This window comes from Cherax quadricarinatus, chromosome 9 (genome assembly GCF_038502225.1).
Source record: "Cherax quadricarinatus isolate ZL_2023a chromosome 9, ASM3850222v1, whole genome shotgun sequence".
Lineage (NCBI taxonomy): Eukaryota > Metazoa > Arthropoda > Malacostraca > Decapoda > Parastacidae > Cherax > Cherax quadricarinatus.
The window spans coordinates 7,264,138-7,287,579 of NC_091300.1; the positions used below are offsets into that span (position 1 = coordinate 7,264,138).

At 40.8% G+C, this 23,442-nt stretch overlaps 1 protein-coding gene across 1 annotated transcript in view; it reads right to left on the reverse strand.

Moving 5' to 3' along the window:
- Positions 1–396: 396 nt before the first annotated feature.
- The window catches only part of sad (Cytochrome P450 family protein sad), a 44,186-nt gene continuing 21,140 nt past the window's right edge, over positions 397–23,442 (reverse strand). Inside the window, exons 2-6 of the mRNA XM_053772963.2 lie at positions 20,556–20,743; positions 17,227–17,460; positions 16,362–16,522; positions 1,295–1,540; positions 397–1,050 (exon numbers count right to left, since the gene is read on the reverse strand). Coding sequence (XP_053628938.1) covers positions 631–1,050; positions 1,295–1,540; positions 16,362–16,522; positions 17,227–17,460; positions 20,556–20,743 — 1,249 coding nt within the window. The 3' untranslated portion in view covers positions 397–630. The remainder of the gene's footprint in view (positions 1,051–1,294; positions 1,541–16,361; positions 16,523–17,226; positions 17,461–20,555; positions 20,744–23,442) is intronic.

Below are 23,442 nucleotides of genomic sequence, written 5' to 3' on the forward strand. Positions count from 1 at the left end.
ATATCGGTTAGCTCTAGTTAAGAGTTTTATCATGATCCTTAGTGGGCGACTAAAGTATGTTTTGGACCAACGACTGGCCCAATCTTCGGTCAAGATTGGATTATAGTTACTCGTGGCAGGCAGCTGAAGACGAAGTATTTCTTAAGTGTGAATATTTCACCTTAAATTCTGTGAAAACGAACATGAACGCACTCTTAATAATATATTATCAACCGTCCAGTTCTTATGTATATAAGAATTTAGCAATTATTTTGTGCAGACTAGTAGATTCGAATCGACAATCCAACGTATGAAAACCATCCAGCGAAACGTCGCTGCTAGCTTTTGATTAATTGTAACATCTTGTACAAATTAAAGCAACCTACAAAGATGGTGTACCCTAACTTATTAAAAAAAATACTATGCAGACAATGCCCATTTATTAATGAATAATCTTATTAAAACTGGCTTGAGTTACTCTTTCTGTTCTCTTCTACGTTATGAAACAGCTAAAATAAATTTCCATTTTATCTAGTTAATATACTCTCACTCATTCAAAATCTCATATATACATATAGGTCAACCCAACAAAATCGATATAGGTCTAGACAGAGACAGTTAATATTTTCTAGGCTTCAGCGGGTAGCTACTTCATTCTGAAGCTTCATCACTTAATGGTGTAACTAGGAGCTGAAGAGGTTCAGACGTCACACCCACCATGCGCATCACCATATCCACCTGATTGACTGCGCGCAGGTCTGAGGCCGCCAACAGTTTCGCCAAGAGAAGGTGCAGCTGCGTTTCCGCCACACGACGTCCTATGCACGAGCGGCTACCCACTCCGAAGGGAATGAAGGCATGAGAATGAAGGCGCCCGATGGGAGCGCTGCTGGTGGTGGAGATGGAACCTGAAGGCGAGGTGCAGGACTTGGCCTCACTATTAATGGGACAGGTATTTGTAGTAGTGACCTCGGGGGCATCCCTGAGCCAGCGCTCGGGGCAGAACTGGTGAGGGTTGGTGAAGTGTGCTGGGTCACGCCCTGTTGTATACACTGACAGCACCACCATCGTCTGCAGGATCACACAGTTTATGCACGTATAAAAATAACATTTACAATTCTTTACAATAATTCTTTACAATACTTACTGTCTAGCTATTTTTAACGTCCAACTTTTCTAGGTATACATTTAAAAACTATATGAATGTGATTTAATGCTAGTTTATTAATTGAACCTGATTGTCTTTCATTCTCAAGTGCCACTAGACCCCTATGGGTTTAGCACTTACCCTTTACTTGTGCTCTTATATACTCACCCCGGCCTTAACCAGGTATCCTGCCAGCTGTGTATCACATCCCAGTACCCGGGTCTGGAAGGGTGCCACGGGATACATCCTTAGTGCCTCCTTCACCACACCCTTCAGGTAAGGCAGGGAAGATAAATGGTTCCCTTTCACCTCTCGCGAGCCTCCCGTAGCAGTTAATACCTCCCGCCGGGCCCGCTCGGCCTCCTTTGGGTGACGTCCAAGCAGGTATAAGGACCAGATGGCCGTGTGGGACGTCTGTAGACGAGTTTATTTTTTAAATTTAAGAGCCATGGAAAGACCTTCAGCGTGCTGCTTTCCTGTGTATAAGGTGGGAACCCCCGCAGTATGTGGTATATCCTGCTCTTAAAACAAATTACACGTTGAGAACACCTAGTGTGTGGCTACACTAATCTACATGAGTTAAGTGGTGGAAAAACACGGGCAGTGTGCCACTACTTTATTATATATAAAACTCACATGGTAGTAACACCCACAGTTTGTGGATAAGTATTTATGTTTTGTGTACACAGCATAAACATTTTTTGCAATGGTCTTGGGCACACAGGTGTGGTAGGCAGATACGAAGTATGGAAATAAATGGTATAAAATACCGACACAATGGCAATATAAACACAAATGCAGTATAATGTGATCCTTTATTGACTACGTTTCGCCCACACAGTGGGCTTTTTCAAGTTCTGTTTGTGACTTGAAAAAGCCCACTGTGTGGGCGAAACGTAGTCAATAAAGGATCACATTATACTGCATTTGTGTTTATATTGCCAGATACGAAGTATGTTGATTTAACGAAGAAACCCCAATAAAGTAAATCTGACTTATTTGAGTTAAACAGTGATTTCACCTGAAGTTTGTGCTTATTCTTTTATATGTGATAGTAACAATATAGACAAGGCTAGTAATGTTTCCCTCTCACTTCCATCAAATAGTATGGGTTCCATAAAAGAGCTAATGGTGCTTGTGCTGATTAGGCTCAGTAGGACGATGATGATATCCTCAATATTCCACTATAGTTTAGTAGTTTCAAATGTTTCTTTCGCACAGGGCTGAAGTTACTCTTGTGTAAGATGTATATTGGTAGTTGAGGGAGGAGATGGTAGGGGGTTTGGTGAGGTAAGGAGTTTACTGGGGTAGGGGTTTAGGTGGTTGGTAGGTATGCCTAGTGTTACTAATAGAATACCTGAAATTAGAGTCATGATAGGACTAAAGTTGCTACGTGGTGATCAAAACAATGTTGTTTTTAGAGAATTACTAGAACATAATAAATGGTACAACATAAGAACATAAGAATGGAGGAACACTGCAGAAGGCCTACTGGCCCATACAAGGCAAGTCCTTATCAAAATAACCTCTACCCAAAGCTACCCAAGAATTTACTCCCGTACCCAATGACACAAATCAAACCCAGCCCCTCCCACTCATATATTTGTCAAGTTTCTTTTTAAAGCTGCCCAAAGTCCTAGTCTCGATCACCCTACTGGGAAGATTGTTCCACGCATCCACAACTCTGTTAGAAAATCAGTACTTACCTATGTCCTTTCTAAATCTAAATTTATCCAACTTAAATCCATTATTTCTGGTTCTTACCTGGTTCGACACCCTCAGTACTTTATTAGTATCACCTTTCTTTATGCCCGTCATCCACTTATACATTTCAATGATATCTCCCTTCATTCAATGTCTCTCCAGAGAGTGGAGATTTAAAGTCTATCTTCATAGGTGAGATTCCTTACACAGTAAATCATTTTAGTCATTCTTCTCTGTATGTTCTCCAATGAGTCTATATCCATCCTGTAGTAAGGAGACCTAAACTGAGCGGTATAATCTAAATGAGGCCTCACTAGTGATGTATAGAGCTGTAAAATAACTTTTGGACTTCTGTTACTTATACTTCTTGAGATAAATCCTAGTACGTAATCTGTTAGCCTTGTTGCACACACTTAGGCACTGCTGTCTTGGCTTTAGATTTCTGCTTACCATGACTCCCAAGTCTTTTTCACATTCTGTATGATCAAGCTCTACTTCACCTAGTTTATAGCTTCAAGGGTTATTTTCATTACCAAGGACTAGTACCTTACACTTATCCACAATGAACTTCATCTGCCATTTTTCAGACCAAGACATTAATTTGTCCAAATCCTCCTGGAGTTCATTGCTATCCTCCTCAGACTGAATTATATGGCCTATCTTTGTATCATCAGCAAATTTGCTCGTGTCACTCGTAATCCTTCATCAAGGTCATTAATGTAAATTATGAACAAGAGAGGGCCTAAAACTGATCCTTGTGGAATGCCACTAGTGACTAATCCCCATTCAGATTTGACCCCATTAATGGACTCTCTGCTTTCTATTGGTAAGCCATGCCTCTATCCATGCTAGAACTTTACCTCCCATACCATGAGCTGCCACTTTTCTTAAGAGTCTCTTGTGAGGTACTCTATCGAAGGCTTTACTAAAATCCAAATAAACAATATCATATTCTTTATCACTGTCTTCTAATTCAAATATTCTATTGAAGAATGTCAGTAAATTTGTCAGGCTGGAACGACCTCTCGTGAACCCATGCTGAGATTCATTTATCAGGTTATGCTCTTCAAGGTGACTTCTAATAATGTCAGCTATAACTGATTCTAATAACTTGCCCACTATAGATGTCAGGCTTATTGGACGGTAATTTGAAGGAATGGATTTATCCCCTGATTTGAATATAGGAACCACATTAGCCATCTTCCACAACTCTGGCACAATACCTGTAAGGATGGACGCATTAAACACACTTGTTAATGGATGACTAAGTTCCATCTTGCATTCCTTAAGTACCCTGGAAAACAACTCGTCGGGCCCCGGGGACTTATTTTGCTTCAGTTTGTTCTATCTGATAACCATGTCCCTCGTGACAGTAATATTCGTTAATTTGAATTCATCAGGAACTGAATAATTGTTAATTTCTGGAATCTCATTTATGTCTTCCTGTGTAAAAACTGACAAAAAAAATAGTCATTAAATAAGGAATACATTTCCAGTTCGTTATCCGTCAGCTGTCCATTCCCTATTTTCAGAGGTCCTACTTTTTCCTTCACCTTCGTCCTATACACTTGAAAGAACCCCTTTGGATTGGTCTTTGATTCATTAGCAACTCTAATTTCATAGTCACGTTTAGCCTTTCTAATCCCCTTTTTTACTTCTTTTAATCTGAACATATTGGTCAGTAAGGTTAACCTCTCCTCTTCTGATGCGCCTATAAATTCCCCTGTTTCTTCCCTAATAGATGCTTTAGCCTACTGTTAACCCATTTGGGATCGTTATTATTAGCCCTAATTTCTCTCTGGGGAATGTATATACTCTGAGCACGGTGTACATTATTAAGAAAATAAATCATAAACGCAGATCCCTTCGTAATCATAAGTATGATCATCATCAATAAAATTATTAGCTAGATAACCCCAATCGAGATTAGACAGGTGTTCCCTAAGTCCACTATAATCGGCAGAACGAAAATCAGGGCTTTTTACCGTATTATCATTACTCTTGTAGTCCCGGTTAATGCTAAAAGTGATGGATTTGTGATCACTTGCGCCAAGCTCTTCAGTGATCTCCAGATTATTTACGAGTGTTTCCTTATTTGACATGACTAGGTGGAGCAAATTATTACCCCTGGTAGGCTCTGTTACACACTGCTTCAGAAAACAATCCCGAACCGTTTCCATAAAGTCACTTGACTCCAGATTACCGGTCAAAGAAGTCCAGTCAATTTGACCAAAGTTAAAATCCCCTACTATCACTACGTTATTGTGTCTAGAAGCCCTAACAATTACGTCTCAAAGAAGTCTCCCTCTATCGTGATCTAAGCCTGAAGGTCGGTATATTACACCTAGAATTAGTTTTTCTTGACCCTCTACACACTCTACCCAAACAGATTCTGTACTATTCCATCTATTTTTATACCTGTTTTTATGCAACAATTAATATTTTCTCGAACATATAATGCAACTCCTTCCCCATTCCCATTACGTCTATCCACATGGAACAACTTCAACCCTTGAATATTACACTCAGCAGTCATATCCCGACTCTTTAAATCATACCACGCTTCAGTTAATGCAATGACATCAAAGTTCCCAGCACATGCTACCAAACGTAGTTCATTAATCTTATTTCTTGCACTTCGACTGTTAGCATAAAATACCATCATATGTTTTTTCTTCTGCACATTTTTCCTATTCACCTTTGCTTTTACACAATTTCTGAAATTATTATTACCCAGAGTTACTCCATGACTGTTATTATTAAGATTCATAATATCAAAGCCTAAGTCAATATATCCATACTCATTATTTTTCATTTCTAAACCCATACCTCTAACTAATCCTAGTTTAAAGTTCTAAGAATCCCCTCAACTGAGCTAGCAAGAAAACCCACACCTGCCCTGGATAAGTGAACCCCATCCCTGGCATACATGTCATTTCGGCCATAGAAGTGGTCCCAGTTGTCAATGAATGGTACTGCATTATCCTTACAGTGTTTGCCCAGCCAACAATTAATACCAATTGCTCTGGACAACCATTCATTTCCAACACACCTTGGCAAAATGCCACATATAACAAGGTGCCCCCCCTTCTTCCTAATTACGTCTACTGCTGTCCTAAACCTTCTGACTAAATCCTCACTTCTACACTTGCCTACATCATTGCCTCCAGCACTGAGGCAGATAATAGGACTGATTCCATTACCGTTCATGATGTCAAGCCGGCTAACAATATCCTCCATCCTAGCCCCAAGAAAGCAAACCCTCTGTCTCCTACTCCTATCCTTCAAGCAGAAGGCCCTATCCATATACCTAACCTGGCAATCCCCAACAACATTTTTACCTTCCCTGGTGTCGTTCGTCGTGACGTTCCCAGTAGTCGATTCACATTCGTCGGGTAGCACGGAGAATGCATTAGATGTTTCCACAGCAGTCTCTTCTTCATCGTTTCTACCTTTCCATTCGTCTTCTTGATCATCAACTTCATTCCATGCTGTCCTGCCACTGTCCAGGTTTCCTTCTTGACCTGAGGACTCACAACAGGAGGACTACGAATCCTCTTGTTTTCCTCAGTCAATCGCCGTATCTCTATCTTTGCTACCCTCAATTCCTCCTTAAGCTGCTGGTAAAGTTGCTCGATGGAGGGCATCATGGTTCAGTCCACAGAGAGTACACTAGACACGTCCTCGCTGAGCTTAGTACAGGTCACCACTCAAGTGAATCAAGATAGATTCAAATAACAGTTACACTCATTAAAATGTTTGGACTACATGAACAGGATCATGCTAGGAAACAGCAGCACTTCCCGCCACCCTGACAGATAACCAGCTTTTGATGTCACTATGGGGCATAGTAATGACAAATATGACTATACAATATCACGTAAACAACCTCATCAAAAGATATTACCTGAACTCATTCCCACCCCCTCCCAATTATCAATCTCATCCACCTCCCATAAGGCTTTAGCTCTTCCCAATGAACAGTTATAATAGTCCACCTCCCCCACCTAACAGTCACTGCACCTACTTCACCCCTAATACCACTACCTCACCCCTAATACCACTACCTCACCCCCACCTCCTCCACTGCGTCATCCTTCACTTCCCTCACCCCCTCCTTTTCCCTTAATTATCATCATTTCTTTTCCATAAAAAAATTATACCCCATTCTGCATGTGCCCACAGAAAAATATACACAGAAAAGTGTACTTCTTCCAGCGTATATATGCTGAGAGTTTACTTTAACCCCTAAAATAGGGATTACAGTATTGTCCGGTGGTGAAAAGGTTACGCGAAGCCTTAGTAACCGTAGTGTAGTCGATAGGCTTTAAGCAGTGATTCTCAAAAGAATATTTAACATGTTAAACTGTTTCCTTCCCAAAATCTGCACAATCCAGGGCAACATGGGTTCAGGGCAGGTCGCTCCTGCCTCTCACAACTACTGGATCACTATGACATGGCCTTGGATGCACTGGAAGAAAATCAGAATGCAGATGTAATATACACAGACTTTGCAAAAGCATTTGACAAATGCGATCATGGCGTAATAGCCCATAAAATACGTGCTAAAGGAATAACTGGGAAAGTGGGGAGATGGATCTTCAACTTCCTAACAAATCGAACACAAAGAGTAGTGGTCAACAGAGTTAAATCGGAGGCTGCCATAGTGAAGAGCTCTGTTCCACAAGGCACAGTACTCGCCCCCATCTTATTCCTTATCCTCATATCAGACATAAACAGAGATATACACCACAGCACCGTATCATCCTTTGCGGATGATACTAGGATCTGCATGAGGCTGTCATCTGCTGAGGACGCGGTTAACCTCCAAGAAGATATAAACAAAGTTTTCCAGTGGGCAACGGTAAACAATATGATGTTCAATGAGGACAAATTCCAACTACTCCGTTATGGAAAACTGGAGGAGATAATAACTAGAACAGAGTATACTACTGACTCCGGCCATACAATAGAGCGGAAAAATAATGTAAGGGACCTGGGAGTAGTAATGTCTGAGGATCTCACTTTCAAGGATCACAACAGCGCCACGATCGCACGTGCAAAGAAAATGATAGGATGGATAATGAGAACTTTCAAAACGAGAGATGCCAAGCCCATGATGATCCTTTTCAAATCACTTGTTCTCTCTAGGCTGGAATACTGCTGTACATTAACATCTCCATTCAAAGCAGGTGAAATCGCAGATCTAGAGAGTGTACAGAGATCCTTTACTGCACGTATAAGTTCTGTCAAGCACCTTAACTACTGGGAACGCTTGGAAGCACTTGACTTGTACTCGTTGGAACGCAGGAGGGAGAGATATATCATAATCTACACTTGGAAAATCTTGGAAGGAATGGTCCCAAATCTGCACACAAAAATCACTCCCTACGAAAGTAAAAGACTGGGTAGGCGATGCAAAATGCCCCCAATAAAAAGTAGGGGCGCCATTGGTACACTAAGAGAAAACACCATAAGTGTCCGGGGCCCAAAACTGTTCAACAGCCTCCCATCAAGCATTAGGGGAATTGCCAATAAACCCCTGGCTGCCTTCAAGAGAGAGCTGGACAGATACCTAAAGTCAGTGCCGGATCAGCCGGGCTGTGGCTCGTACGTTGGACTGCGTGCGGCCAGCAGTAACAGCCTAGTTGATCAGGCCCTGATCCATCGGGAGGCCTGGTCATGGACCGGGCCGCGGGGGCGTTGATCCCCGGAATAACCTCCAGGTAACCTCCAGGTAACACCAGAAACGGTTATATACACAGTAACGGGAGCTTCACTGTTACTACGGTAAGCAGTTACCATTGTTGTTTATATTTGCAATTTTATGTTTATATATAAAATATAATAATAATAATAATAATAATAATAATAATAATAATAATAATAATAATAATAATAACAATGCGGCTAATAGTGGTGACTGAGGTGGTGGCAGCAGTGGTGATTGAAATAGTGGTGGCGGTGGTGATAGTGGTAGGGTGGTGGTGGTAGCGGCGGTGAGAGAGGTGGGGTGGTGATACTGATGGGATTGTGAGTGGTGAGGGCGGTGATAACGGTGGTGGTGAGTGCAGTGATGGACACAGTGGTGGTGGTGACGGCTGTAGTGGTGGGGTAGAGAGTGGTGACGGTTGCGATGATGATAGTGGTGGGGATGGCGGCGGTGATAATGGTGGTGGAGACAGTGGTTGGGTGGTGAAAGTGATGGAGAGGTGATCACTCGGAGAGGGGGCAGAGGTATCCATCCTGATTAGCTCCCTGTCAGTTCAAGTCTCAAGGGCACACTCAGTCAAGGCCAAGGTTGTGTGTACTCACCTATTTGTACTCATCTATTTGTGGTTGCAGGGGTCGAGTCATAGCTCCTGGCCCTGCCTCTTCGCTGATTGCTACTAGGTCCTCTCTCTCCCTGCTCCATGAGCTCTATCATACCTCGCCTTAAAACTATGTATGGTTCCCGCCTCCACTACGTCACTTTCTAGGCTATTCCACGGCCTGACTACTCTATGACTGAAGAAATACTTCCTAACATCCCTTTGATTCATCTGGGTCTTCAACTTCCAATTGTGACCTCTTGTGTGTGTCCCGTCTCTGGAACATTCCGTCTTTGTCCACCTTGTCTATTCCGCGCAGTATTTTATATGTCGTTATCATGTCTCCCCTGACCCTCCTGTCCTCCAGTGTCGTCAGGCCGATTTCCCTCAACCTTTCTTCGTAGGACAATCCCCGTAGCTCTGGGACTAGTCTTGTTGCAAACCTTTGCACTTTCTCTAATTTCTTGACGTGCTTGACTAGGTGTGGATTCCAAACTGGTGCTGGTGTGTGTGTGTGTACTCACCTAATTGTGGTTGCAGGGGTCGATTCACAGCTCCTGGCCCCGCCTCTTCACTGGTCGCTTCTAGGTTCACTCTCCCTGCTCCCTGAGCTTTGTCGTACCTGTTCTTAAAGGATCATGCCTCCACCACACCGCTCTCCAGACTATTCCACTTCCTGACAACCCTATGACTGAAGAAACACTTCCTAGCATCCCTGTGACTCATCTGAGTCTTCAACTTCCAACTGTGACCCCTTGTTGCTGTGTCCCATCTCTGGAACATCCTGTCTCTGTCCACCTTGTCAATTCCTCTCAGTATTTTATATGTTGCTATTCTGACCCCCGCCCCTCGCTGTCTCTCTCCTGTCCTCCAGTGTCGTCAGGTCGATTTTCCTTATCCTCTCCTCGTAGGACATGCTCCCGGACTAGTCGCGATGCAAACATAGCGCACTTTCTCTAATTTCTTGACGTGCTTGATTAGGTGTGGGTTCCAGACTGGTGCTGCATACTCCAGTATGGGCCTGACCTACAGTGTGTACAGAATCCTGAATGATTCCTTACTGAAGTACCGGAACGCTATTCTTAGCTTTGCTAATCACCCAAATGCTACAGCAGTTATTTGATTGATGTACGCTTCAGATATGTTCGGTGTGTGTGTGTTCGTTCTCACCTAACGGAGGCTGCAGGGGTCGAGTCTCAGTTCCTGGCCCCGACTCTCTGCTGGCCGAGCCCTATCATACCTATTCTTGAAACTATGTATGGATTTTGCCTCTACCACTTCGCTATCTAGGTCGTGCCACTTCCTGACCACTCTAAGACTAAAGAAATATTTCCTAACATCCCTGTGACTCGTGTTTACCTGGAGAGGGTTTCAGGGGTCAGCGCCCCCGCGGCTCGGTCTGAGACCTGGCCTCGTGGTGGATCAGGGTCTGATCAACCAGACTGTTACTGCTGGCCGCACGCAAACTGACGTACGACCCACAGCCCGGCTGGTCAGGTACTGACTTTAGGTGCCTGTCCAGTGCCTTCTTGAAGACAGCCAGAAGTCTATTGGTAATCCACCTTATGTATTCTGGGAGGCAGTTGAACAGTCTTGGGCCCCGGACACTTACTGTGTTGTCTCAGTGTACTTGTGGTGCCCCTGCTTTTCCTGGGGAAATGTTGCCTCTCCTGCCAAGTCTTTTGCTTTCATAGGGAGTGATTTTCGTGTGCAAGTTTGGTACTAATCCCTCTAGGATTTTCCAAGTGTATATTATCATGTATCTCTCGCCTGCGTTCCAGGAAACACAAATCAAGAGCCTCCAACCTTTCCCAGTAACTTACTTATCGTACTTATGTGTGCCGTGAAAGTTATTTGTACACTCTCCAGATCAGCAATTTCGCCTGCATTGAAGGGGGTAGTTAGTGTACAGCAGTATTCCACCCTAGAGAGAACAAGCGATTTGAAGAGAATCATCATGGGCTTGGCGTCCCTAGTTTTGAATGTTCTCATTATCCATTCCTAGCAGATGGGGTAGATACACTGTTCTGGTCTTTGAAGGCGAGATCCTCTGACCCTCAGGATCTGATCCTCTGATCTCCAGGCCTTTCACATTACTTTTTCGCTCTATTCAATGGTTGAATTTGTCGTATACCCCGATGCAGTTTTAATTTCATCAAGTTTTCCATATCTGAGTAGATGAAATTTCTCTTCATTGAACTTCATATTGTTTTGAGTGGCCCATTTGAATATTTGGTTTATGTCCGCTTGGAGTCTTGCGGTGTCTTCGATGGAGGTGCTTTGAACTTTCAGCTGTGACCTCGCATATCGGAGATTCGCTTCTCAGACTCTGCCCTTCCACCCTGTCGATTCCTCTTGAGCATTTTGTACGCCGTATTAATGTCATTTCAGCTCCTTCTGTCCTCCTGTGTCGTCAGATTTAGTTCCTAGCCCTTCATCCTAGTTCGTACCGCTCAGTTTTGGGATTGCCGTCGTTGCAAACCTCAGCATTTTTTCCAACTTATTTACATGCTTAACCAGATATGAGTTCCATACTGGCGCTACATATTCCAATGTGAATTATCTGTAAAAAAAAAAAAACAACATTGGATATTTCGATCGCCAGGGAGACCAAGTGAGATACCTGCAGCCCCCATTAACCCTCTTTCCCAGTACACCAGCGTATCTCTGAAGATAGTTTCCCTCCCCCCCCCCCCAAAAAAAAAATATATATATAAAATAAAATAAACGTAAAGTTTAGGAAAATTGACTTAAGGAAATACCATTCTCACTTAGCACATCAGTTCTGCTTATTCATTGCTAGGTTTTTGCATAAAGGAATGAGACTACACTATCTGATTCTAGGAACTTCCACCAGAGGGCAACTCTGTTATTTATAACCAAATTTTCTTTTCGGTATTTTATATCAGTGGTTTTCAAGTTGTGGGTCTTGGACCCCTGTGATGCCGTTGAGTTATTACAAATTAAATTAAATTATTGTTTATTGTGTATCCCTCAAGGGAAGTTCCTTGACGCTGGTGAGGGGCTCTTGATCTAGGGAATTGGATCTGTGCTCCGGTTCCCTGAATTGACCCTGAATACCTTCCACCCCTCCCTACCACATGCGCTGTATAATCCTACGGGTTTAGCGCTCCCCCGTGATTATAATAATAATGTGTAAATTTGAGCAAGGCTAAGGGAAGCTGCTATATTAAGTTTGGTGAAAAATAAAGCAAAGTCCATTAAAAACTTTTTACTGCTATATTTAGTTGTTTTCCTCGGAGTGATGGAAGGGAAATATTCAATGAAGCTCAGACGAATAAGCAAACTTTATCAAACTCTGGATATATATTTCCCAAGATTAAGGAATATGCTGAAGAGTCGCCATTATCAAGCATATATTTTAAAAATTGGAGTAAGGTTAATTTTATGAATTTGTAGCCGAATGGCTTGGAACTAATTCAGGATCTTATAAACACCTTCAGAAAAATTTAATGCCATGGTCTCTTCCTTCTTCTATCTTCTCTCTGTCTCTGTCTATCTGTCTGTCTCATAAAAACCAGGGCAGCAGGAGTCAAGGTTAAGGTAGCATCTTCCCTGGCCTCACTTCCGGGAACCAAGACAATAATCTTGCTGGACGTGCTAAAGAGACGTTCACATCCTTTCCTGCTTTCTTTCATGTTTATACTTTGTGTTGGTGGTCAACCTGGCAGCAAAGTATATGAAGCCATTAAAATTTGCTGCTGCTGTTGCTGATATTTTGTTTGTCGGAATAGAAAGTTTCCTTGTACTGTGGGATTTAAATCACATTATGAGCAGCTTTGAGTTCTGTATCATTTAACCGAGACCTGCCGCTGACTTACTAAGAATATATACCAACATGAAAACTTTTTTAAACCTTTACATGAATGAAGTTGCCGAAATTCAATTGCGTATATATGGGGAAGTGAAACAGAATTCTTCTTCCGTAAGCCATGCGTGTCGTAAGAGGCGACTAAAATGCCGGGAGAAAGGGGCTAGTAACCCCTTCTCCTGTATATATATTACTAAATATACAAAATCTCAATGTACTGTTTGCAAAGACAAAATAAATAAATAAATAAATAAATAAAACTTTCGTTTTTCCTTTTGGGCCACCCTGCCTCGGTGGGATACGGCCGGTGTGTTGAAAGAAAGATATAGTCTCTCACAGTTTAAGACAAGAGAATCATAATTTACACACTATTAACCAAGTTCATGAGGCTAATTCGCGAAAAGTTTCAAAGGAATTTATAAGACCTTTGAGAGATACTGGCCAACAACCGATAAAAAATAAACTGACAGTATTAGTTACATTAGTTTCCCGCACATAACCACAGAGCCACACAGTTATACAGTGTATTCATGTTGTTACACTAAGGCGCACAGTAGTATCCTAGCTTTTTTTTTTATCCATGTCTCAAAATATGAAATCACATCAATCTCGTGACCCAAATGGTACCTACACCTAATTAGCATCCGAATAAATAGTCGCTAAGAGAAATTATGAGGTCTGACCACAAGAATGGCCGGAGGAAACATTTTTGAGATGACCAACCCCCATCCATTCCTCAAAAATCCGGGGTTTGAGAGAATTAGCAAGCTGCCACGGTAAAATGCAATAACATCGCAATGCAGCCATTTATTATTATTATTATTATTACTGCCTCTCATGGCGATCCCTCGTTACGTTTCTTCTTGCTGGTATTGAAAATTTAAGATTTTTCATTTTAGGGCTAGAGGTCACCCGGGACCCATCAAAAGACCCTGGCGACCGAAGTCCGGGGTCGCGACCCTAGGATTAGGAACTACTGAGATTTAAAGCAAAAGTTTGTTGAATTTAAGCGAACTCTGTAATATTAAATTCGTCTTGGGATAAATTTTCCCATTTTTCTTGGCAAAGAAAATACCAATCCCACGGTTTTGAAGAATCTACGAAGCGCTAATAGCCTAATTTGGAAGTGATTATCTTAAAGTGTATGTGATAATTTATGAATAATACTGAGAATAAATAAATTACTTTAATTAATGAATTCGTCATATTTTTAAGCATAAGCTGATTTGAGCCAATCGAGAGCATCGTGATAGTCACTGTTGCGTAGCTCTGAATAATGATCTGGCCCTTGTGGTTTAGCGCTTCTTTTTTATTATAATAATTAAAATAATAATGCCTAATGATCATTGCTCTACTAGGCTCAGAAGAATAACCAAAAATATATTATTTTTAAAACTGATAAATAGGGCTGTACGTCTTATAACAATTAAAAACTATACACCACTGAGATAAACAATTATTAAAAAAAAAATTGAGGTTTATCTGAATAGACATTCCGAAAGTTATTGGAAAAAATAAAAAAGGCAAAATATCCTAGTGTTTGCATTTTGTCTTTTTTTCCAACCTGTCGGTATAATAGACATATTTTTACCATTATAAAGTTACCGCATAGAAACTGCAACAGTATAACAAAAGAAAAACTCGGTAAACCTCTGAGGTCTGGTACTGCCCTGCTAGTTTCATAACTGAGGTGTCTTGGGCTTGAGTTGTGCCCGTCCCCTGCGTTAACTCCTGAGTTAACCCCTGACGTATTTCCATTGAACATACACTCCTATACACCCTTCACGACCAATCAAGTAACCAATGAAGGTTAAGTAGCGGGGATGACAGTGTGGCTGCTGCTCCCTCATCCCCAGTTGCTATGGTTACCTCTCCTCGGATAAGCAAACATAACAATAGTCGCTCTAGCAACCTCATTTGAAAAAAAAAAATAAATAGCTTAACATTAATAATAATAATAATGAAAAAGAAACATTATTTAACAGAAAATTATATAAATTAATACGTATATAAATTCACAACTACTATACATTCTATAGAATGTAGTAACAAACAGACAAATTAAGTCATGAAAACATTAAAATTAAATGATCATAAACGAAGTCATCCACACACACTGTGTATGGTACACGGGCGTTCACAGTACATGGGAGTACATGGTACATGAGTGAACACAGTATATCAGTACGTGTAGGAGTGTATGACAATAGAGTACACAGTACATGAGTATGTGGGAATGCATGATACAAGGGTGCACACAGTACATCAGTACGTGTAGGTGTGTATGGTACATAAGTGCACACAGTACATAAATACGTGAGAGGGCATGGTACATGAGAATACATAGTACATCAGTACGTGGTTGCACATAATATTTGTAAAATTATTAGAGTGCATGATGGTATAGCGTAAATATTTTTTACAAAACGAAGATTCTGCTCATCATAACAGAGAAATTTAATTAAGAACATTTGAATGTATATCAGGAAAATTAAATGTATGAATAAGCAAAGGAAAAATAGAGGAAGCATTAAAAAATCAAAGAATATGAACCCAAAATCATACAAAATTTAGAAAAATTGAAGATAGCAAGCAGAAGACAGATAGCCAAGAGACGGAAAATAAAATGAGAACAGGTATGTACACAGAAGCAATCAATAAGAAGAGATATACAAATAGCGAGCAAAGGGCAAGTAGACATTACACCAAGCGGTAAGAAAGAGGGGAAAAGCAAAGTTCCCTACAATGTTTGTAAACTGATCATTACTCTGAAAACTGTTCATGATTGTAATCATGTGTTCACGATTCATTACCTTTGAAACTTGTCATGATTGTAACCAGCTCTACCTGGAGCTCATTACCTTTGCCAATTCTCATTACTGTAACCAGATCTAGTTCATTACCTTTGAAATTAGTCATGAGTGTGACCAGGTCTACCTGGAGATCATTACCTTTGTACTTGGTTACGACTGTGACCAGATCTAGTTCATTACCTTTGTAACCTGCTCAGCTATCAAAACTGAGTCCAGTCCCTGGACCAATTATGTACCTCTGTAATCTCTTGACTACCGCCCACAGGATGGGTATGGGGTGCATAATAAACATATTAAACTAACTAAGCAAAGAGAAAATTAAAAAACAAGAATGCAGGAATCCGTGAGAAAAACACTGAGCAGACGGGTAAGCAGACAGCTAAAAAAATATAACGAGAAAAGCGGTAAATTCAACGAGCAGAGGTAAACAACAGCGAGCAAAGAGGTAACCAAAACAGCGACCAAAGAGGTAAACAGAGCGAGAAAATGGGCAGAGTAAACAAATGGTTAAGTATAGAGAGAGAGAGCGAGCAAGGAAACTAAGCAGAGGAAGCAATATTCATGACACCACCAACCGTGTCTGCGGCAGCGAGGAAGAGGTCTGTAAGGAGACGAATGATAGTGACGTCTTGAAGACCGTCTTCTTGCAGGAGGTGGTCCAGGAGTGCCACGGGTGCTTGCCCACGCTCCTGCCTCTCCCGGGACGCCTTCAGCCCCTCCAGCACCAGCTGCTGACCTGGTGATGGGGAAGGAGAAAGGGAGAGCTCTGAATCGTGCAGCATGGTACACTAGACGAGATCATTACAATAAAATTAAATCTAAGAGTTTTTTCCACCCTTATATATGTTATGTAATGGTCCCAGGAATCATCACCCCCATAGTTCAGTCTCGGTACAAGTTTCCTAAATTGAAAAGTGAATCAAAGTAGCATATATGGTACCAGTCTGACACCTCAACGCAATGAAATCCTGGTGCAGAAGATATATTCTACAACTCAATTGCTAAGCAATTTATTAGCATGACCTGCTTCCAATAGTGGGCCCTGTCCATTTATGACGCCATCTCCAACTACTACACCTCACATCTGGCTGCTCTTCTGATAACCTAACAAGGTTAAAGGATTGAACAAATTAAAATTACTACTATACTTCTACTGTCTCCATCATAAAAGTCACTTCCGTCCTGTAATGAAGAAGCCAGCTGCGCCAAGCAAAACGTTTCAGCAATAAAGGTATCCAAGTGTTGCACATGTGTCTTATTCGTGGTACAGAGAACTCGAGTTTTAGGCAGTTGGAAGTAAAGGTGGAAAAAATATAAGTAGGGGGCATTAACAGAGTGTACTAATGGATATGCATACAGAGATCACTGCTTACCAGCAACAGGGCGATATGGAGGGAAAGTGTATTAAAGGGCGAGTATGAAAAGGAGATTACTACCTACCAGCACCCAGGGCACGATCAACGGCATCAGCGAAGCGATTCCAAATAGGGAGGCGAAGTGCCTTTGCCAACGCAGGTGGGAAGGTACCCATGGCACACGTCTCTTTGAAGATCCCATGTATGGCCTCGATGAACCTCTCCATCTCCTCCTTGTTCCTGCTACTGTTGGTGTTGGAGCTCTCAGAGTCCTCACTAAGAAATCCCAACCTGCTTCCAAACACCATTACGCCAAGAGCTGCCAACAAAATATATAAATGAGAAAGCTAGTATATTTAAAGTCTATGGATTGCATTTGAGCCATTAGGGACCACATTATAGACACAAACACTTCTTGGTGTAAATCTCTCTTTCATTTGATGTACAAGATTTTTCAGCTCACAAACTTGAAAAAAAAAAGCTTGTAGGCTGGGCGGAGCATCGTCATATACAATTTTCACTATCAAATAATGGGCAAGTATTTGATTAACGACTCACAATACGGATTTACATGAGGTCGTTCATGCCGAACAAATTTATCGATTTTCTTCAGCAAGGCGTTTGATGCAGTGGACCATATGAAAGACAATGATGTTGTTTACTTAAATTTTAGCAAGATTTTCTGATAGAGTCCCACATAAAAGACTGTTAAAGAAAGTGCCGATACATGGAAAGAGATGTCAAGAACTGAGGGTCACCGAATCGCTGTTTGATGGGATAATATTAATTTAGTCAGGATCTCATACAAGCTAAAACTATTAATGTTTTGATGGCTGTACTGGACTTGCAAACAACGCTGACTCCATATAGTTTTGCTGTTTGAAATAATTTTTCCCAATAACCAGTCTGGCTTCACTCCACTTCGTAAGGTGCCCATGAAAATTTCAGTGTATCAGTACAAATATAATTTTGCTGTAACAAAAGTTACTCAAGGCTCCTAGACGTTTCACCTGATAAAACCCATGTGAGCAAAGTCTAAAATAAAGGTTTTCTTGCAAATTATGTTCAATTACCACACAAAATTAGCTGTTACACAGACGGCCACAGACCAGCTTCCCCAGGAGCGAGGCCCCAGGCTGACCACAAGAAACTGAGCTCATCAACCCAGCCACCTGCCCAAAGACATGTGGGGAGGCAGAAAGAGACAGACAGAGAACAAGAGTAGGGAAAGCGGAATAATCTAGGAAAAGGGAAAAAAATAATGGAAGTGTAGAAGAAAGAAAAAGTAGCAACTAACAATTAGACTTAAGGGAAGCGTTCAACGATTTCGCTTGGAAAATATGTGATAATGTAATCAGTATATTAGTTCAACATTCCTGCACACATGGAAAAATGCAATTCGGAAAATGTAAACGACAGCTTATAAATTTGTAATGTGGCCTGGTAGGCAAAGCTCTCGCTTCACACGCTGAGGGTCCGTGGTTCGATTTCCCGGCAAGAATGGAAACATTGGGTATGTTTCCTTACACTTGCTGTCCCTGTTCACCCATCAGTAAAATGGGTACCTGGGTGTTAGTCGACTGGTGTGGGTCGCATCCTGAGACAAAACTGACCTAATTTGCACGAAATGCTCTGCATAACAAATGGGTTTCTATATAGTAGTATGCCATTGATATCAGGAAGGCCTGTATACCTTGTACATGTACTTGTAGCAATAAAGATATAAAAAAAAATAAGGCGATTGTCAGTACTTTTAAAACACTTCAGAACATACACTCTAATAGCAGGAAAAACATAATATCACTGTCCGTGTTAGGACAGTGATATCATGATAATGGCAAACTTAAAATGAGAAAGTCGGATACCTCGTTGATCGTAATGAGTGGCCACCTAACCATCATCAAACTGAACGTGAACGGGTTTCTACCAGATATTCACATATGGATCACAAAATTCTAGAACTGGTGTAGGTTCAGGGTCTCTGTAGTTAGTAAAACAAAAAAAAAAAAAAAAAAGATTGTCAGACTTGAAAAGCTGGCAGGAGTTCAAGGCTGGGTATCATCATCCCAAGGTATCATTAATTATAATGTTGCTCGCACATGGGGAAATTTGAAAAAAAAAAATGTTTTTATAAACACATGTGGTAGTCTAAAGGCCTGTAACACCTAGTTATAACTAAGTCAGCAAATAAAGCAATCAGTAGGGGGGAGCAAGGGCAAGACAAACACAGCAAGGGTAGATTACTTTACCCATGTATTCCTTCACCAGTATTTACACTATGTATAATAGTAATGATTGGAGAAATCGGAGTAACACAGAATAATCAAGACCCATTCCAAGCATGAGTGGTCACAACCAGTGTATGCATTATTATTATTATAATCAAAAAGAAGCGCTAAGCCACAAGGACTATACAGCACCAGTGTATGCAGAAGTCTGCCATTCAGCCAGGTGGGCTGAAATGGCGTCACCTTGGCTTAATTAGCCGGATTCCACGTGATCGGCGGATTGAGTTGGACAATAAGTGCAGCACTGGGCCCCCAGAATGCTACACTGAATTGCCAGAACACTGGTCAAGAGGACATACCATATGGTTGGGTGACGAACGTCGAACACACTAACATAACGCATGACTCACTTGTATTTTTGAACTCACTGTCAGCCTCATTACATCGACAATAGAAATGTGCCAACAGTATTGTAGAGGACATAATGAAAGATTTTTTTTTTTATTTTGGAAAATAACAAAATGCTCGTAAATTCGTGCAGATACTATTTTATGCTAATATACCACGGAAGGAAAGCGCTGATAAACTGCCAGAAACAGGAGCACAAGAAAACATAAACTACAAGTTTGGTGAGCTATTATGACAGATTACAAATAATATTAAAAATAATTATTTAAAGGATGAATTCAGTGAATAGTACGTTAACATTGGTGTTACAACAGATTCACAACATTTCACAAAAAAATATACAAGATTTGATGCAAACTGATAATGATAATTTGTGATATGATACATGAATGTTGCAACTACCAATGATGGCTATGATATCACCAACTGAATGCCTACTACCTGGGCTGCACTGTTTTTATGGTGGTATGTTGACTCACGAGAAGAATGGCGCTGCCCAATATGCCTATATCTTGGGGTAAATATATATATATATATATATATATATATATATATATATAAACAAAAATCTTCGTGTGTACAGTATAGCAATGTTTAACGAATAGTGAGACCATTATAAAATTTTCCAGAAAAAATCTGAGCGCCTCCAAATACCCAGAAGACATAAGTTAAAAATATATAATGATACAAAAATAGTAAAAGACGAACATATGAACAAAAGAAGCACAGAGCCAGACACACACAGAGACCCCCAAAACAAATAACAGATCATACTGACACTCAATATTCCAGCGGTAGAGATCTCGCTCAAGGTGTGGTATAGGGCATCCCGGAGTCAGAGAACTCCAGCATCTTAGTAAAGAGTCGGCGACCTGGCCGAAGGCGTCCTGGTGCAACGTCACTGAGCTGGGACGCAACAGACGTACATTTAGCACACGTCTGTTCTCTTTCCATTCCTCCCCGTCCCTGAAATAGTAAAGGTATTTGAATGAGAAATATATCCCTTGAGAATGTAACTGATGCATCACAACAGTGCTTGGGATTCATTTTTCTTTTATTGTGGTCATACTGAATCGTGCTGTTTATTTGCAAGTGGGGTAGGCTGTGAGAAGTGGGCAAGCAAGTGTTTATGCACCTGAAGATAAGAAGTTTGTAAAGAAGAGATTCTTAGAGATATCATTATTAATGTTTAAAATTTTTAGATGTGCTACATAAAGTAAGGTAAGATAATACTTGTTCGGATAACCATATGAAGTCAGTGCGTCATCGGGGACTGTCTTATTTCCACTGGGGGTCCTTGTACTGTCCCCCAGGATGCGACCCACAACAGTCGACTAACACCCAAGTACCTACTTGCTGCTAGGAGAACAAGGACAGCAGGTGAAAGGAAACATGTCGAACGTTTCCACCCATGCCGAGGATTGAACCACGGACACTCAATACGTGAGGTGAGTACGCTGCCAAGCAAGCCACGGGATGCATTAAGCTACTTCATTTTATGTAAATTTAAACATGGTAAAATAACACTAGAAACTGCATATTTTGGGACAAAGAGGAAGGGGATTTGTAGGAATGAAGAAAGAGCCAGAAGCGAATATAAAGGAAGTGATGCAATAAGTAGGTTGAAAGTGGATGGAATTAAGATAGAAATGTTGAAATCACGTGGGGATCAACAGAGAATATGGTGCATATATTCAGCTCGTGTGTGAAGGAATTAAAATATTGGCAGAGAGCAAAGCTCTGTCATACCTGTGACCGACCTGGAGAGTTCCACTCTTCCAGCACATCTAGCATCTGATCGCAGGCTGTTGCTACTTGCAACCTTCAGGTACATAAAAATCACAGCCTGAGTGATCAAACACCTAAAGAAATTTGTCTAGTTTTTCTGTAGATTTTTATCTCTATAATAACAAAATGCCTTATATCTGCTGATAGAATGGTGAAGGGTCAAGGACCATGGATGTTAACATTTCTCTGCCTAGGGCACCCTTACTTATCACAGTGTTTATGCTTTCCCCCATATCTCTCCCTCCAGTGGACTGTTAATTAAGTGTGCAAATTAGACATCTGGCCGTCAAGTATTTTCTGTGAGGTTATGAGACATGTCTCTCGTTTCCGTTCTTAACTTAAGAGTACTTCCCGAATGCTATGACGAAGTCCCAATAGTTTAAATGTTTTAACGAGTCTTATGCGAGTATTATTATATTTGTAAAAATTTCAAAACGTGTGAACTGTGCGAGCAGTATTTTCTGGCTCGGATATCTTCTCACTTTGAAGGTAATTTCCAAGACAATTGTAACGCAAGAGCACAAGTACCTTGAAGTGCATCATCATCGACATGGCTTTTCTTATTTTAAAAGTTCTCGCGATTCACCCTATTATTGTCCGTCATTGATTACCTCTTTTTTTTGAGTTCTAAAGGTTCGGTTAGGTTAGAAAATTGACATTAATATATCTGGGTAGTTTACCTGTTTCTTCCGCTCTATGACCGAATGTGAATGCGTTTTCTTACTAATGTACTCACTTTTCTCACTTTTTATATCATAGCAGATGGAGTTTCTTACCAGTGACCATCTGTGTAGTCCTTTACAAAAGGAAAAATGAGACAAGTGTACGAATTACAGGGGAACAAGTTCGTTAAGCATACCTAGTAAAGTCTATGACATTTTTTTTAAAGGATAATGGGAAAAACAGAAGCCGTAATTGCGGAACAGAGTAGATATACATAAAAGGAAACAGGTTATGTGGATCAAGTGTGTGCAGTGAAGCACGGAAATGAGAAATTCTTAGAGAAGGGAAAGGATTTGTTATATTTATCTAGACAAGGAATATGCTACGCCGGATAGGTGTGAAGTGTAGACAGTTTACAAAAAAAAAATGAAATTTATGGTAGAATGTTACAGAAAAGAAATAATATAAAGAGTCTGAGGGTCAGGTCAAGGTTTGTGGGGAAAGAATATAGAATATACATATGTGATGGATATGACAGCGGTTGTTGAATAAGTTTGTATACAGAGTTGCTAATTAAGTTAATGCCATAGCGTTAACGAGCAGTGTGTCTTCAATAGAAATTTAATCGGCTTAAAAGAGGAGTTAAACTTCTTCATTAATAAAAAATTTTCCACTTTTTCCCTAAAATAACTTTTTTCCACAAAACCCTTAAAACCCCAAAAGTATGGAGACGAAAAATTCTTGTTTAAAGGAAACCCTGCCCCAAGGGCATGATGCAGGAATGTTCCCATACACCACGTTACTACGCGCATTTAAACAATTTTTGCATTCCAGTGAAAGGAAAGAATATGACGAAGAGGTTGGGAGAATTTTAAAACCCCCTGGGTTAGTAGTTTAAAAATGCCCAGGAAAAAAGGTTTTTTAATTGAATCACACTTAAGGTTTACCTGTTCGAAAAACTTCAGACAGTTTACCAAAGCTGGCTCCCCCCGGGAAAATTAAATAATAGAAAACGAAATAAAAATTTAAATTAAAAAGTTCATTTTATTTTTTAAAGAAGAAAACAAAAAAACAATAAAACATGCATTTTAGGAAAAAAATTAAAAATTTGAAACTCAACGACCAGTATGGAAAAAGGCCCCACTGATTGGATCAGATCGACTGGTCCAACCCCCGACTGGCCCGGGAACCCTCGATTTGGTCCGGGAACCCCT